At 37.3% G+C, this 15,298-nt stretch overlaps 1 protein-coding gene across 1 annotated transcript; it reads left to right on the top strand.

The window, feature by feature from the left end:
• The first annotated feature begins 396 nt into the window (after nucleotides 1–396).
• On the top strand, nucleotides 397–11,391 carry LOC131324197 (ankyrin repeat-containing protein At5g02620-like). Its single transcript, XM_058356051.1, has 3 exons — nucleotides 397–1,046; nucleotides 1,428–1,987; nucleotides 10,672–11,391. Exons 1-3 carry the CDS (start codon nucleotides 434–436, stop codon nucleotides 11,323–11,325), a joined length of 1,827 nt encoding a protein of 608 aa, XP_058212034.1. The 5' UTR covers nucleotides 397–433; the 3' UTR covers nucleotides 11,326–11,391.
• Nucleotides 11,392–15,298: the final 3,907 nt, after the last annotated feature.

Below are 15,298 nucleotides of genomic sequence, written 5' to 3'. Positions count from 1 at the left end.
TTCTTTACTAGTTGAATAGGAAATGAAGAAAAACCCACACAAGGTTGGCTCGCTGAAGGCTGAATGAATTACGAATTCAAGCATGTGCTAAATACCCAATGTAATACTAAGTTGAATAATTGATTAACTAACACATTTCAATACTCTGCATGTCAAAAGACTACCAAAGGCAATTAAGCTAATTAAACAACTATACCTTTGAAAGTTTTTCAAGCAAAGAATTACAAAAAGGCACACAACAGAGAACATAAACAAAGCGGGAAAAGAGAGAAATTCAGTGACGACAGAATAAAATAAAGATGGAGTGATGAAGAAGGAAATAGTTGGTGTAACTTTGGGGCCAGGGTGGTACTTGACACTATAAATTAACAAAGTGTTTCATTGTAGTCACCGGAGCAAATAAAAAAAGAAGTGTTTCGTTGTATAGTTTACCATGGATCGTAACCTGTACAATGCTGCTAGTGAAGGCAAAGTTGATGTCCTCCGGCAACACTTTGACCAACTAGAAAGCCAAGCCACAGCCAATAGAAACACTGCTCTCCACGTGGCAGCCCAATTCGGCCAATTGCAATGTGTGGCCGCGATCCTAGAAGTGTGCCCCTCGTTGTTACGCCGAGTGAACAACAGAGGCGAAACTCCACTTCATATGGCGGCGAGGGAAGGCTACTCTGACATAGTCAAAGCGCTTATAGAGTTCGCAATAAAGATAGAGCAAGAACTTGAAAGCGGCTGGAGTGGGGAAGGTAAGAAGATGTTAAGGGCGACCAATGTTGACGGAGACACGGCCTTGCACATGGCGGTGCAGAATTGCCACTTCAAAAAGGTAAAGGACAAGTACTTGGAAGTGGTCAGATTGTTAACCAGAGAAGATCCTGAGTTTCAACATCCCACCAACAATGCTAAGGAAACTCCACTTTACCTGGCTGCTGAGCAAGGTAGCGAGGACGTAGTGGTTACGCTCTTGGAAACTTGCACATCGCCAACTTATGGCGGCCCTGGTGGAAGAACAGCATTGCATGCTGCAGCACTTAAAGATTACTTCGCAGGTTTGTTGCAACCAAACTAATTTCATAAGTTCGAAATTGTTAGTAAGATCGAGAAGGCTCCGAACATATCAAAAGATTAAAAACTACCTCAGTGAAAATAAGGTTCCACGCGTATACCAGATTAGAAAGGGAAAAAAGGAAATGCTAATTGCTAGCATAGACCAAATTTTCTGAAAATGAAGAGTACTTTTCATATATATTACTCCACATTAGTTTCGTATATCCACTTTTTCTTCCTTCTCTTGCATCATGATCATCAGATCCTTCAACGATATATATGCTTGGTTGCGGTTGGGTATTTCGGAACCCCGCTGAACAATTATTTCGTTAATTACTACTCCGTATTAATGGTTAACCTTTCTCGAATCTTCTTAATTTCAGGTCGACTTACAAAAGCATTGTTGGAATGGAAGAAAGATCTAATCAAGCAAGCAGATGAGTATGGGTGGACTCCACTTCACTATGCTGCATGCAATAAGAGTGGAACGGGATCAGTTACGGAACTACTAGCAATGGATATATTAGTGGCATACATTACCACTACAAACAAGGACGGTCTGGAAACAGCTCTTCACATCGCCGCAGCACATGGGCATGTATCTGTAATCGAAGAGCTTTTATCATACAATCCAGATTGTTGGGAGATGGTCAATAGTAAAGGGCAGAATGCCCTTCATATTGCTGTGGACATGAACAGGGATTCAGTGATTAGATATATATTAAGGAAGTCCTGGGTTGGGCAACTTATAAACCAAAAGGACAACGAAGGTAACACACCTCTCCATCTACTTATTGCTTCCGATGGCTACGCTAATGAGCTATGGACGCATGATAGAGCAGATCATCATGCTTTCAATGGCAAAAGCATGACTCCCGTGGATTTAGTGTGGTCCGATTTTATGGAGGAAAGGATGTCGACCTTTGCTGAAAGATATATTGTGGTAAGTACATATGTTCTCATTGCATCACTGTTAGAAGCAAACGTTCCATTTTGTTATGCCTCTTCTTCATCATCCAATCAATACATAGAAGCACAGAGCTCGTGCTATATATGGACATGAACAAAGAAAAATTTGTTATAGATCAATAGTATTAATTACCTCTCTACCATTTAAGATTAGATGTAAAAAATTTAGTAGGAGAAAAGTTTGAAAATGAGAGAAAATTTGTGAGAAAGAAGGAAAAATTGTTATAGATCAATAGTATTAATTACCTCTCTACCATTTTGCTCTATCACTCTATTTTAGAGAATCATTTTACTCCAATCAAGCTCTATATTCAGCCTCTATTTAGAGACCCAAATTTGGTTCTGTATACATAGAGACTTTCTCTCAAAGTAGAGACTTAACTACTATATATTACTATTCACTCTTTTTGACTTATATTTCTTACTTTACCGTTGTTTTCTCATTATATAAAATTCTAAAACCACCCATGTCCTTTGTACTTTTGCTCTATATTAGTATATATACGTAAAATTAATTTACTCCATAAATTTATTTTTTTATTAAATTTATATCATTTACAAGACATTGACGATGCATGCCTTTCAAAAATGCCCAATATTGAACATGTTTAGTTAAAGTCTTAGAAATAAAAGTTTATATTTTTGCAAGATTATAGGTAAGAAGATTAAATGTGCAAGATGAGCTGTTAAATTTTAGAGAAAAAATGAGTGAAAATTATTATTATTTCTTTTTGAGACAAGTGAGTTTTTGAAATATAGAGATGGATATAGAGAAGTATGGTTGTAGTTGCAATGAATAGTCTCAATCTCTATAACCATTTTTTGAATAAAAACTCATTCTATGGGTCTTTTTTTGGAGACTTGGGTTGGAGTTGCTCAAGCCAAAAACAAATTCTGTTATGTTTAATGTTTGTTTATCCCTCAAGGGAAAAACAATATTTGTGTTCAATGTTATTGACCTCTCATTAATTTTCAATTTAACATTGAATGTAGGTATTTTATTAGGGAATTAATTTTCACACTCCCCTTTCAACAATTCACACTCGTTTTTTTTGTTTTTATTCACTTGAATTTATTATCATGTCCTTTATTCAATACACTATTTCACACATTCAAGGATAATATTATAAATTCATGTGGATAAAAATTAAAAAAAAGGAGTGTGTATGATTAAAAGGAGAGTATAAAATCATTTCCTTTTATTAAGAGAGAAGGTTTGAATATAAGAGGGAGTTTGAAATTTTTTCTAGTCTTTGATTTTTAACTTTTAGTATCCTGCAAATTGTAGGAAAAGAACAAAGAAAATGAACTTTATTAGGAGAATGCCATAGGGGTGAGAGAGTTAATGGGAGAGCTTGCTTCTATTTTTATTGAATAGTCTTGGTTAGTATAGATAATGACACACGAGTGAACAAGGGGAAGCCACTTTTTTTTTATAGGCAACACAAGTTTTATTAAGAACACTTGACAAACGATACATCAAGTGAGGGAGAGGGAGAGGGAGAGAGGAATCCAACCAAGGGTTGGCTGAAAAAAGTAAAAAAAAAGATGAGCCCACTAACACCCAGAAGGCTAGGGCCCAAAAAAAATAGAGCCACATGGACTTGGCCCAAATTAAGATCCAAAACAAACCCTAGCCCAATACAATTCAAACCACCGGACAAACATACAAGCACTCTGCTACCGCCCATACACAACCGCCACCACCGTCCACATTGCACCACCCACCAACCCAACCACCCAACCGCCAACCCAACCACCCACAACCACCCCAACATCACCACCGAAACCTGCAGCCACACCTTTTGCCTATGCCTCTCTGTAAATGTAATTAAGCTACGCCATTTTATAAAAAAATGTAGTTAAGTGACACGGTTCCGATTTATGCATGGACGGATAATGGGCGGATGTGCCACGGCGACCTCCATATATACCCAATTTTTAAATCTCTTAAGTTTTTTTTTCAATCTTTAAAACTATATAATTATAAGCTCACTTGCGCACCCATCATTTTTCTAATTTATCTAGCCCCGCCTATGTAAATTAATTATTTTGAAAATTAGAATTACCATACTCCGATCCTTAGCTTGGAAGTGCATGTCTATAAGAAATCTAATACGGGTTATAGATTTTTTATTTTTTTTGGTTAGAGAATAGATATATCTGTACAAGATTGTATACATCTATGGTAAAATAAGACTTTTTTTGTTACTGTTTAGACTTATGAAAAATATTTACAATGATTTACTTAGCAGTATTTTGGTAATTTATATCGATAGGAATTTATATTGCGCTTAATATATTGTAAAAATAAATAAATTAAATGCTCGCCCACCCAAGCATTTTTTTTCTTTCGGTGTTCTCCCTCGATGTAACCCTTTCTAGTTTTATAAATGTTTCGTTTGCTGTGGGGGGGGGGGGGGGAAATGTTAAAATAAAATCTTGGTGGGGACCTGAAGTGGGTTTTACCATTCAATCATCATTCTTTCCAATTTCAGTTCTTCAACGCCATTGAAGATCAGTGGGATTTCAGAATTGGTGGTGTTCGGTTGTTTTTTTTTATATAGGCAACAAAATTTTATTATAATCTCGACAAAGGGTACATCGAGGAGAGGAAAGGAAAGGGAAATCCAACTGAATGTTGAACAGAAAAATAAAGGAGAAATTCCTGGCCGGGTTCATTTTTTACTTGAAGTTCCATGCAAACCCCTTTTTGTAGAGCTATTCCATCCAGTCCCTTTTTAAAGATGCTTTTACTATTTTACCCTTGTTACTATTTCAACACTCCCAGAATTCACACCCCAAGAATTCACACCTTCAAAAATACACGCCCCACAAAATTCACACCCCATAGAATTCACACCTTCAAGAATTCACACCTCCACGAATTCACACCCTCCAAAATTCACACTCCGCCCACAAAATTCACACCCCACAGAATTCACACCTCCACGAATTCACACCCTCCAAAATTCACACCCCACCCACAAAATTCACACCTTCAAGAATTCACACCTCACAGAATTCACACCCCTTTTAAGAATTCACACTTCCACGAATTCACACCTTTCAGAATTCACACCCTTTTGTACTGTTCACACCTCTAGAATTCATGCCCATTCAAATTACACAAATTCACAATCCTAAATTTAGAATTCACACCCCTCTAAAATAATTCATAAAATTCACTTAAAACGGGGCCTATCCGGATAGGGTACGACATCGTGTTGGGCTGGACGGGAACGCGGAGACGAAACGGGGCTGGTCCTATTTTTTGGTGGAGTTTTATGTCAACATTTTTTTTCAATGTTATCCTATCAAGACCCTTTTTAAAGATGCTTTGCCCTTATCACTTTTTATATCGCAGAATTCACACCACTCTGTAAAAATTCACACCCCGAGAATTCACATCCCCCAAAATTCACTCATTTGCAGAATTCATACCTATTTACAAGAATTCACACCCCCGAATTCACATCCCACAGAATTCACTCATTTGTAGAATTCACACCTCCCGAATTCACGTTATTTTGTAGAATTCACACCTCTAAAATTCACATCCTTAAAAAAATATACAATTCCCACCCAAATAAAAAATTCACACGTTCAAAATAAATACAAACCCCAAATGAAGAATTCACACCAAATATACGTTTGTATAGTTGTAAATCAAAGTGTTGCATAACAAAACAAGAATAGTTGTATTGCACTAACAGTTTGTACACGTATAAACATATCTACCTCAGTGGCTTGCTCATGGCATAAAGGTTGAAGAGAAAAAGAAAAAAAAACATAGACCCCAGAAGTTCCTCTTTTCAGGGCCGGGGTTATAGATCTGGCTTGCTCACCGCCGCCGATGACAACCACCTCTGCCAGTGCGAAATTTCGACGACATCAAGATGCACCTCTCCGCCACCGAGTACGGTCCCTACCTCCAAAACGGTAATCGACATCAACAGCTGGTCCCGATCTTGGTACTCGAAGCTTCTGGAGGTGCGTGACGATGAGTCTCTCCGATGGACGACAGTAACGAGAGGTTGACGCCGATAACGTCATAACTAGAGCTAGATGCGTAACGCCGATGCAATTTTCGCCAAGGGTTGGTCACCGGAGTTGGAGCTGGTGGTGAATGTGGATGCGTTGAAGATGAAGTTGTTGGGGACGGAAGGGAAGGATGTCATTTGCTAGTCGGAGCTTCTGGAGGTGTGCGAGAGCACGGGGGTCCAAAAATTGAGGGACGAGGCGGCGACGTTTGCGAGGATTCTAGATGAGGCTAGGATATTTTGGGTACTTAAATTAAAACAGGACTTGTGCGGAATGAACTTGACATGGGATGGACTTGGATGGGCAGACATTGACAAAAGAGGACCGGCCAGTAAAAACCCCAAAAATAAAAAGCAGTTTGGAACCGAGCCCAAACTGCACCTAGAGGCCAGGCCCCTAGCAGTAAAGCCCTAATCTCCAAGGGCCTGGTCCGAAACAAACAGCCCAAAACAAAAAGGATCTGAACAGTCAAGCTCTACGCCGCCTCCGCCCGCACTACCACCGCGGCAACCTCGGACACCCACTCCAGCAAACCACCACCACCAGCTGCAATCCCGCCGACGGAAACACTACCACCGCGACAACCTCAAACACGCACATCAGCTAACCACCACCACTACCAGCCGCAACCCCGCCGCTGGAAACACCCAAATCAACGAAACAAGGCTCATAGCAAACATAAGCCAAGTCCAGGAAAGCATACCCATAGGGGACATAGGCTAAGCTCAACAACCCAAACCTACCAGAAAGACACCGCCGGCCATCCACCCAGGCATCACCGAAGTGTGGTAGTGGTGATTGTGGTGGTAGTGGTGGCCAGAGTGTTTTAAACGAGCCGAATATTAGAATGTTCAGATTTGTTCATAAGTTTTTTAGCGAACTCGAGCTGAACTCATTGAAATTTTATGAGCCGAGCTCGAGCTGAACTTGTCTAGATTTGAGTCGAACTCGAGCTTGTTCATGAGCCTTAATGAGCCGATAACATCATATACTTATACTTTTTTTTTGATACTTCGGAATATTATACTTAACTAGGCAAAGGGCAAGAAACGCAACAAAGTAGCAAACATGTTTAAAGTACTATACAGACCCAATACAAATAGCCAAGGGCAACACCCTAGTTAATGATCTGCCTCATGTTAAGGCACTCCCTAATCCAAAACTCCCTCATTGAAAGTGGTTGATCCGTTAAAACCACCAAATCTTCATGTTGTTCGGCTCCAACTCTTGCCAAGTGTTTAGCTCATTGATTTGCCTCCCAAAATATGTAATGCAGAGTAGAGTTCGTTCTGTTCAGAATAGCATGAGCATCCATGATCATCTCTCTGTGGATGGTTGTTTGCAATATTGCCTTCATTAACTAGATTCATGGCCACATGCGAATCAGATTCTATCATAATTTCTGTCATCCCTTTCTCCAGAATTATAGTCAGTCCTCCATAGATACCCCAAATTTCTACTTTGATCTTGGCTAGACTCGCACGAGACCTTTCCATGCATAATATCCCTGAACCCATTCTCCTCCTCCATCTCTGAATGGCCCTCCAAAGCCTACATTTTGGTTGAGTTGGTACCAACATCCATCAGTGTTGAGCTTGTTCCTACTTGCACATGGAAGTACCCATTTAATTAGAATGAGTCTTGTGGGTCGTTTGTGAAGAGGAGATTTAAAAGCTCGTGCTTTCTCGTTGGCATAGGATAAGACAGCCATTGAATTGACTGCAACTACACTTTTGGCATTATCAAAGCTCATTATGATTCGATCTGCAAATAAAAAGTGAATACGTACATAAAATGCATTCATAAATATATAAAGTCATAAAAACATATGCATAGATAAGTTTTTAGTAATTGTAAATGTTTATACTTGTACGAGATCTAAAATTTTTACTATGTATACATATGAAATTCTCATACTCCAGGTTCGCGAGCCTAATTGAACCAAATACTGTTAGGTTCATATTCGGCTTATTTATGAAACGAGACTAGAATTGAAGCTTCGATTCGGTTCATTTAGTAGACGAATTGAACTCAAATAAGTCTTTACCGAGTCGAATCTCTAACAATTAACGAATAACTCAATTCATTTACAGCTTAGAGATTAAGGAGATGTCAATTGTAATTGGAGGGAAAAGTTAAGTTTCGTACAATGGATGTTTAGTTGTGGGTTTGGTCCTTCTAGGTGTAGACTTGTCCAAATTGATGTTTCCTTAGTTGATATCTTGTCAATATTGTTTTTAGCTTTGTTTAGGGATATGATACCGTCAAAATCATTGTTCTCTTTACTCACTACAAGAAAAATTAAAATTGGTGACGAAAAAGTGGTGACGGAATTTAATTTCGTCACTAAATGAGTATATTTGGCGACGAAAAAATAAATTCGTCACTATTTTGATAACTTCCGTGACGAAATAATTTCATCACCAATTATACCTCTTTAGCCATGAAAAAAATAATTTCGTCACCAAAGGTACCCATTTGGTGACGAAATACATTTTTTGTTGCCGAAAGCTTAAAAAATGTAACGAAATTATTTTTCGTCGCCAAAGATAATCATTTGGTGACAAAAAATATATTTCGTCGCCAAATGAGAGCAATTTAGTAACAAAATATTTATTTTGTGACGAAATTATTTTTTGTCACCATTTTAACACTTTCAGTGACGAAAAATATATTTCGTCGTCAAATGGGCACCTTTCACGACGAAATTTATAAATTGCGCTTTGTCACTAAATGTATTTCGGACGTAACTCTTTACTAAAAACTCCGATTGAGATAATTCAAATTGGGTTTGAACAATAACTCAATTGCCTACAACTTTCATGTTTATCAAATTTGCTAATTTTAATGTTTAAAGGTTCAAAATTACATTCGAAATATATTTTCATGTTAAACATATGTGTTATATATTAGATATTTCAAATATTTACTGAAAAGTGTGTGTGGTGCAGTTGGTTGGAACTTGCGCGAAAAACTCAATGGACCCGAGTTCGAAACCCAGCAGGAGCAAGAAAGAATGATTTGTTTTCCCATATGAAAACATTTTTTGCAACGAAAAATTTCGTCACCGATGTGTCACATTGGTGACGAATTTTTTCGTCGCTAAAAGGAATAATTGATGACAAAAAATTTCGTCATCAAAAAGCACAATTAGCAAGGAAAAAAATTTCGTCACCAATTATTCACTTTTTGGTGACAAAATATTTCGTCATCAAAAGGTACTATAGGTGAGGAAAAATAGATTTCGTCACTAGGTATGAATCCTCGACAACCTTTAGTCGACAAATTTTTTTTTGTCACCTATATTATTTGTGACGAAAAACATGCAATTTGTGACGATTTTCATTCGTCACCCAATTGAATTTTTCTTGTAGTGACTCTTTGTACCAAATTCAAAGTTTAACAAAACTTTCTTTTGCCTTTCAAAAAACAAAAGTTACAATTTTGCCGATACTAAGTCATGTGCCCCCAAACGTCTGTTCAATTTCTTAAAAGCCTTACGGATTAGACCAATTAGACCATTACTTCCGTTCAAAAATTAAAGGTTCGAATCGTTGGAATCAAGATAGGTCAGGGATGAAATTGAGACTTGAGAGAGACTATAGGAACTATTCGTGGAATTTCCCTTTCTTTTGTTTACGACTCCCCTTATTTTTTTAGAATTGTAAAACGTAAAAGAAGGATTTTATTAATTTTTTAAATTATTACAAAAATTTAAAAAGATCATGCAAAGAGGTATCACAACAAGAGGAATGCATCCCAACTAGATTGACACCCAAACCCTTGACAATCATATGCCAAATATAAACCAAAAAAAAGCATTTGACAAAACCCAGAAATACTCTTGTGGGTCTGATTGATAGTAATCTCTTGAGGGTGTGATTGATAATAATCAATAATGGAGGTAGGACTTCAACTTTTACAACCGATGTACATGGAATAAGGATAGTAGTATTTGTCAAGTTTAGAATATTTTAAACCAATCCTAGCTACTACGGCGTGGGTGTTTATGAGAAATTATACTCACAGATTTTGATATTTTAGTTTTTCAAAATTATTTTGTTAAGTGTTTACCAAATATTCTAGATAAGTAATTCTCAGATTTTATGGATTTTGAAAAGCTAAAAAATGAATGAAATTCTGAAAGTTATAAGGTTGGGTTTGGGTAATTTTTTTTGAACTTTTCGGATCAGATATTAGGTCTTAAGTTTTAGAAAAGTTTATTTTTCAGTTTTTTTTGCTATTAGCTTTGATTGCACCTTAATGATAAGCTCACAATTATAAATCTGTTTATTTGCTTCTACTGAAATTTAAAATCTTAATCTTAATCTGTGGACTGTGGTAGAATCTCAAGCTATAAACTAAAATATAAAATCTATACCCACAACTATTGCAAACATGCTTGATATCAAATCAGGATTATAATCTATAGTTTTATTGATTTTCAATCTCTCTCTCTCTCTCTCTCTCTCTCTCTCTCTCATTGGTTTTCTTTAGAAAACAGAGATTAGTGTGGTTTAATGGACACTTGGTCAAATGTTTATATGGTCTATGATAAAGGCTACTGTTTTAGATGCTTCGTATTTCAACTGATCAACTAACCAAAAAATGTAGGATGAGACCTTTATGGATTCGGCCGGAATTGGTGGTGGGAGAAACCTAGCCTGCAACGCTCATGTCAACTTAGCAAAATTGGAGAAAGCTCGTACAAATGAAATACAGAAAAGAGAAATGAGAAAAGAAACTGAAATTCGAAGAAAAGAAGAGGCTAAAGATAAGGAAAAACATGATGCATTTGAGCTTTCCGTAAATCTATTCCAAACTTTGGTGATAGTGGCTGCACTTATAGCCACGATCACTTTCGCAGCGGCCTTCACAATTCCAGGTGGCTATGATGGCAACCAAGGTCGAGACCAAGGTATGGCAATCCTAGCCAGAGAATCAGCTTTCATAGCATTTGTCGTAACCAACACCATAGCCATGGTATGCTCCGTTACATCTATATTTCTGTGCCTCGCTGCTTTGTTATATTCTGTATCGGACGATGAGGAAGCTGAACGTTACTTGATGCGCTATATTGGAGCGGTGGGTCTTATTATAGTTTCCATGTTTTTCCTGATGATTGCGTTCATCGCAGCTACTTTTGCCGTGTTAGCACATGCTATCGCGCTTGCTGTGTCCACTTGTATCATTGCATGCTTCGCCTTTATTGGCTATATTGTGGAACTGAGAAAGTTTATTCCCCGAGCTTTAGCCTGGAAAGATTAGTACTAAAAAGTTGAGCTCTTTGTATTGGCAATTTTATTGACAAAAGACATTTTCATATATTTTGTTATCAAGTTGTAATTTACTCTTTATTTATCTTTTAAGAGTTTAACGCCCCGATTTACCTTCAAGAATTTCATATTCGTTAAATACGTAAGTTTAACTACCATCAACATCACACTGAAATTCTCTCTCTCTCTCTCTCTCTCTCTCTGTGTTATCCTCCCCGCCAACTGCAAGTTCTCCTCCCCTTTTACTTCTCGTCCTTAATTTACTCCAAATAATCCCAACATCTTTAGATATTATCCCACACGTGCACACCCCTCTCCCTCTAATAAGTCAAAACTCACACATGGATTTTATCTTGAGATTGATCACTCATTCACTAGTTGTCTAATTCTCCAACACAAAAATCTATCGGCCTTCTTGGATACTTGTGAAAACCCATGCATGAAACAAACTGCTCCAAGGAGGAACACAATTAACGTGTAGGACACCCTTCTTCCTTTTATAGTACTACACTTAAACATGAAGGGCATCTCTTTAATCGATCGCTTTGTGGCAGCGACTTATCTTCTCTTTTATTTTCCATGCTTGCGTTCATCTCAGCTGCTTTTGTCGTGTTAGCACATCCTATGGCGTTTGCTGTGTCCATTTGTATTATTGCTTGCATCCCTTTTATGGCTCGTTTGTCAGCCGGATTACGTTTTCGATATATAGAATGAGGGGATATGGTAGAAGATCTATTGAGGGATATAGTATAAGGGGGATATGTATATGCTTGGTTTGTGAGAGCATGAAGAGCATACCCTTCTTTAACACGAGAAGAATAAGCAGTAGCACTAAGTGTACTGATAGTCCATTCCACTTCCAAGCAAAATGTGGGACTCTATTTTCTTAACATCTCTCCTCACGTGCAGTCGCGTTTGAGGTCTGTCACATGTGGTCTCTTTTGGGTCCTATCATCGTGTAATCTTTTTGCTGGTGAGCTGGTCTGTCATCGTGGAGTATGGATTGTAAATTTTACGAATGTGGGGTGGAACGGATCCTGCTCTGTTACCATGTAGAAACTTTATGTCCATCTCAAAATCAAATGGCAATAAGTGGAGAAGTCTCAAATGTTACTAAGTGATCACTCATTCCACTCCCAAGTAATGTGGGACTCTATTTCCTTCACAGAAGGAACCAATTTCTACAACTAGCTAGATATAATAGCCAAAAAAAGAGGAAGCTCTTGGGAAGATTTGACTCGATCAAAAACAAATGTTGTAACGCAACTTATGAGATTAGACTTAGAAGGCCACCCTTACTAAAAGAGTATAGCTGTAAAGGGGAAAAAAAGAGAAGATGATCAAGAATAAAAAACAAGCAGAGTATAGAGTTTATGATCTTGGAAGAGAGTTGGCTGAGAATAATTAAACAATACTCCCTAAAAAGTGCACAGCCGGCATTTCCCAAAATTTAGGAATATTTGCAACTTCCAACAAGAAACAATACCGAAAAATGTTATTGCGATGTCTTTGAAATCGATTTATTTGAGATATACCGTTATTAGAGCCTTAAGCATGCATACGGGCGGTTCTTGGTTTGTGGGAGAGCCGGAGAGCTTTAGCTCAACACAAAACACCCCATACGATCGTTGTATCTTTGGAGAAAAGTGTTATAAAGGAATGTTTCTTCTCTAAGGAAGGATCGACGCAAAGCTAACAGAGAAGAAACATCCCCTTCCGCACCTAGTTCAATGATGATCTACTCCCAATATACAATGATCCTCAAGGAGCCTCCATGCAGCCAAGTCTCTCTCCATGAGCCATGGACCGCATGTACGCTCAGAGTTCTTGATGCTATACCACAGTAACAACACCACCATATATACAGACGAGGCTCACACCGTCGTTAAATTGCAACCATAGATTATATTAGTGAATGCATGAGTTGCGGGTGAGAGTTGCAAACATTTGTAACGCACCATTCTTCACTTGACGAGGTGATCAATAGTCAAGCAGGAGCAATGACCTTGGAAAAGTAGCCAGTAAAAGAAATTCAACAAAAGAAACAGTGAAATATCACTACAACAAAATACAAAATTCCCGACTAAAATTCCCGACTAAAAAATGTTTAGTCGGAAAATATAAGCCAATCACCAACTAAACAATTTTTAGTCGGTAAAATATAAAACAGTTGCCGACTAAATTATTTTCGTCGGCCAAAACATAATTTTAGTCGGCAATTCATAGAAATAATTCCGACTAAACTAAATTTAGTCGGTAAATTATTTTTTCCTGACAAAATTTAAATTTAGTCGAGAAATATCATTTTTTCGAATTTAATAAAATAGAAAATTAATTCCGACTAAACTAAATTTTGTCGGTAATTTCTTTTTTTGCCAACTAAATTTAAATTTAGTAGGTAAATATCATTTTTTCGAATTAATAAAATAGAAAATTAATCCCGACTAAACTAAATTTTGTTGGTAATTTCTTTTTTTGCCGACTAAATTGAAATTTAGTCGGTAAATATCATTTTTTTGAATTTAATAAAATAGGAAACGAAATTACATTTTCCGACCAAATATATTTTAGTCAGGTAATATCATATAATCCGAATTAAAAAATCAAATACATTTCCCAATTAATAGATTTAGTCATGGAATATCAACTTTTCTCCCTTTTTAAAAAATTTCAAAGAAAGGAAATATTTGTTCCGACGACATTGATCACGATGCAACCTTTCCGATCACAACCGCTCTTTTTTTTTTCCCTTCTTAATCATAAGATTCTCGTAGAATTTTGGCTCGATTAGGCCAAGGAAGCCCCTTTATCAGCATAGAAATTCTTAAATATAAAAAATTTTGTTGTCCAATTAAGTGTATCCATATGTGGTTAACTTCATTCTTGGTATGAATGTTCAAATTCGTATTATATCAAAGATAGACGATTTCGATCATGAAAAAATACCTCAGGCGGGGATCAGTTAGTTCACTATAACACTTAAACGTCTCCGAACGCATTAAATGTCTTTCAATAATGTGGTCGCCAATACCAAATGATCTCCGATTTTAGTGACAATGGTATAATAAGTAAAACGTGAAAACCTAACGATTCAGATCGATCATTATAAAAAATCACTTGGCAATTACCTTAACTATATATATGTTTGATGTATTTGATAGTTAACTAATTCTTATGTTGTACTTGTTATTACAGTAGCCAAAAAATCGCGAGACAACCTTGACGATCAAGATCGATCACTCAATCACTTCTCATCCTTAATTTACTCCAAATAATCCCAACATCTTCAGATATTATCCCACACGTGCACACCCCTCTCCCTCTAATATGTCATAACTCACACATAGATTTTGCTTTGAGATTGATCACTCAATCACTAGTTGTGTAATTCTCCAACACAAAAATCTATCCTTCTTGGATACTTGTGGAAACCCATGCATGAAACAAACTGCTCCAAAGATTAGTGGGCTTTGATAGAGGTGCTGCTAATGAGTTTAATGATTGCCTTGATAGCATTGAAATGGATGATACGGCTTTTAAAGGCATGTGGTTTACTTGGTCTGATAAGAGGGGGGGCTTTGGAGATATAAAGAGCAAGTTGGATATGGTCCTTATTAATCCTACATGGTCGGACAAATTTCCAGAATCAGAAACAACCTTTTTACCTCCTGGAATTTCTGACCACTGCTTCATTTTGGTGGATGTCTTGCCTGAGATCCCCGGGAAGATTCCTTTCAAATTTTTCAGTTTTTGGATGAAAAACTGAGGTCCATAAGTCTCGGGGCGCGCCTTTAAATGGTTCATGTCATTCTCGTTTGTATGGAAAACTTGCGAGATTAAAACCAGTTTTGAGGGCTTTCAATAAAAAGTTTTACTTACAAATTGGTGACAGAGTTCATCAAGCTAGACAAGAGTTAGCTTTAGTTCAAGAGCAATGTCTTTAAAACCCTCATAATGCTACCCTT

This window comes from Rhododendron vialii, chromosome 4a (genome assembly GCF_030253575.1).
Source record: "Rhododendron vialii isolate Sample 1 chromosome 4a, ASM3025357v1".
Taxonomy (NCBI): Eukaryota; Viridiplantae; Streptophyta; class Magnoliopsida; order Ericales; family Ericaceae; genus Rhododendron; species Rhododendron vialii.
This window is presented reverse-complemented; position numbering and strand designations above follow the sequence as displayed.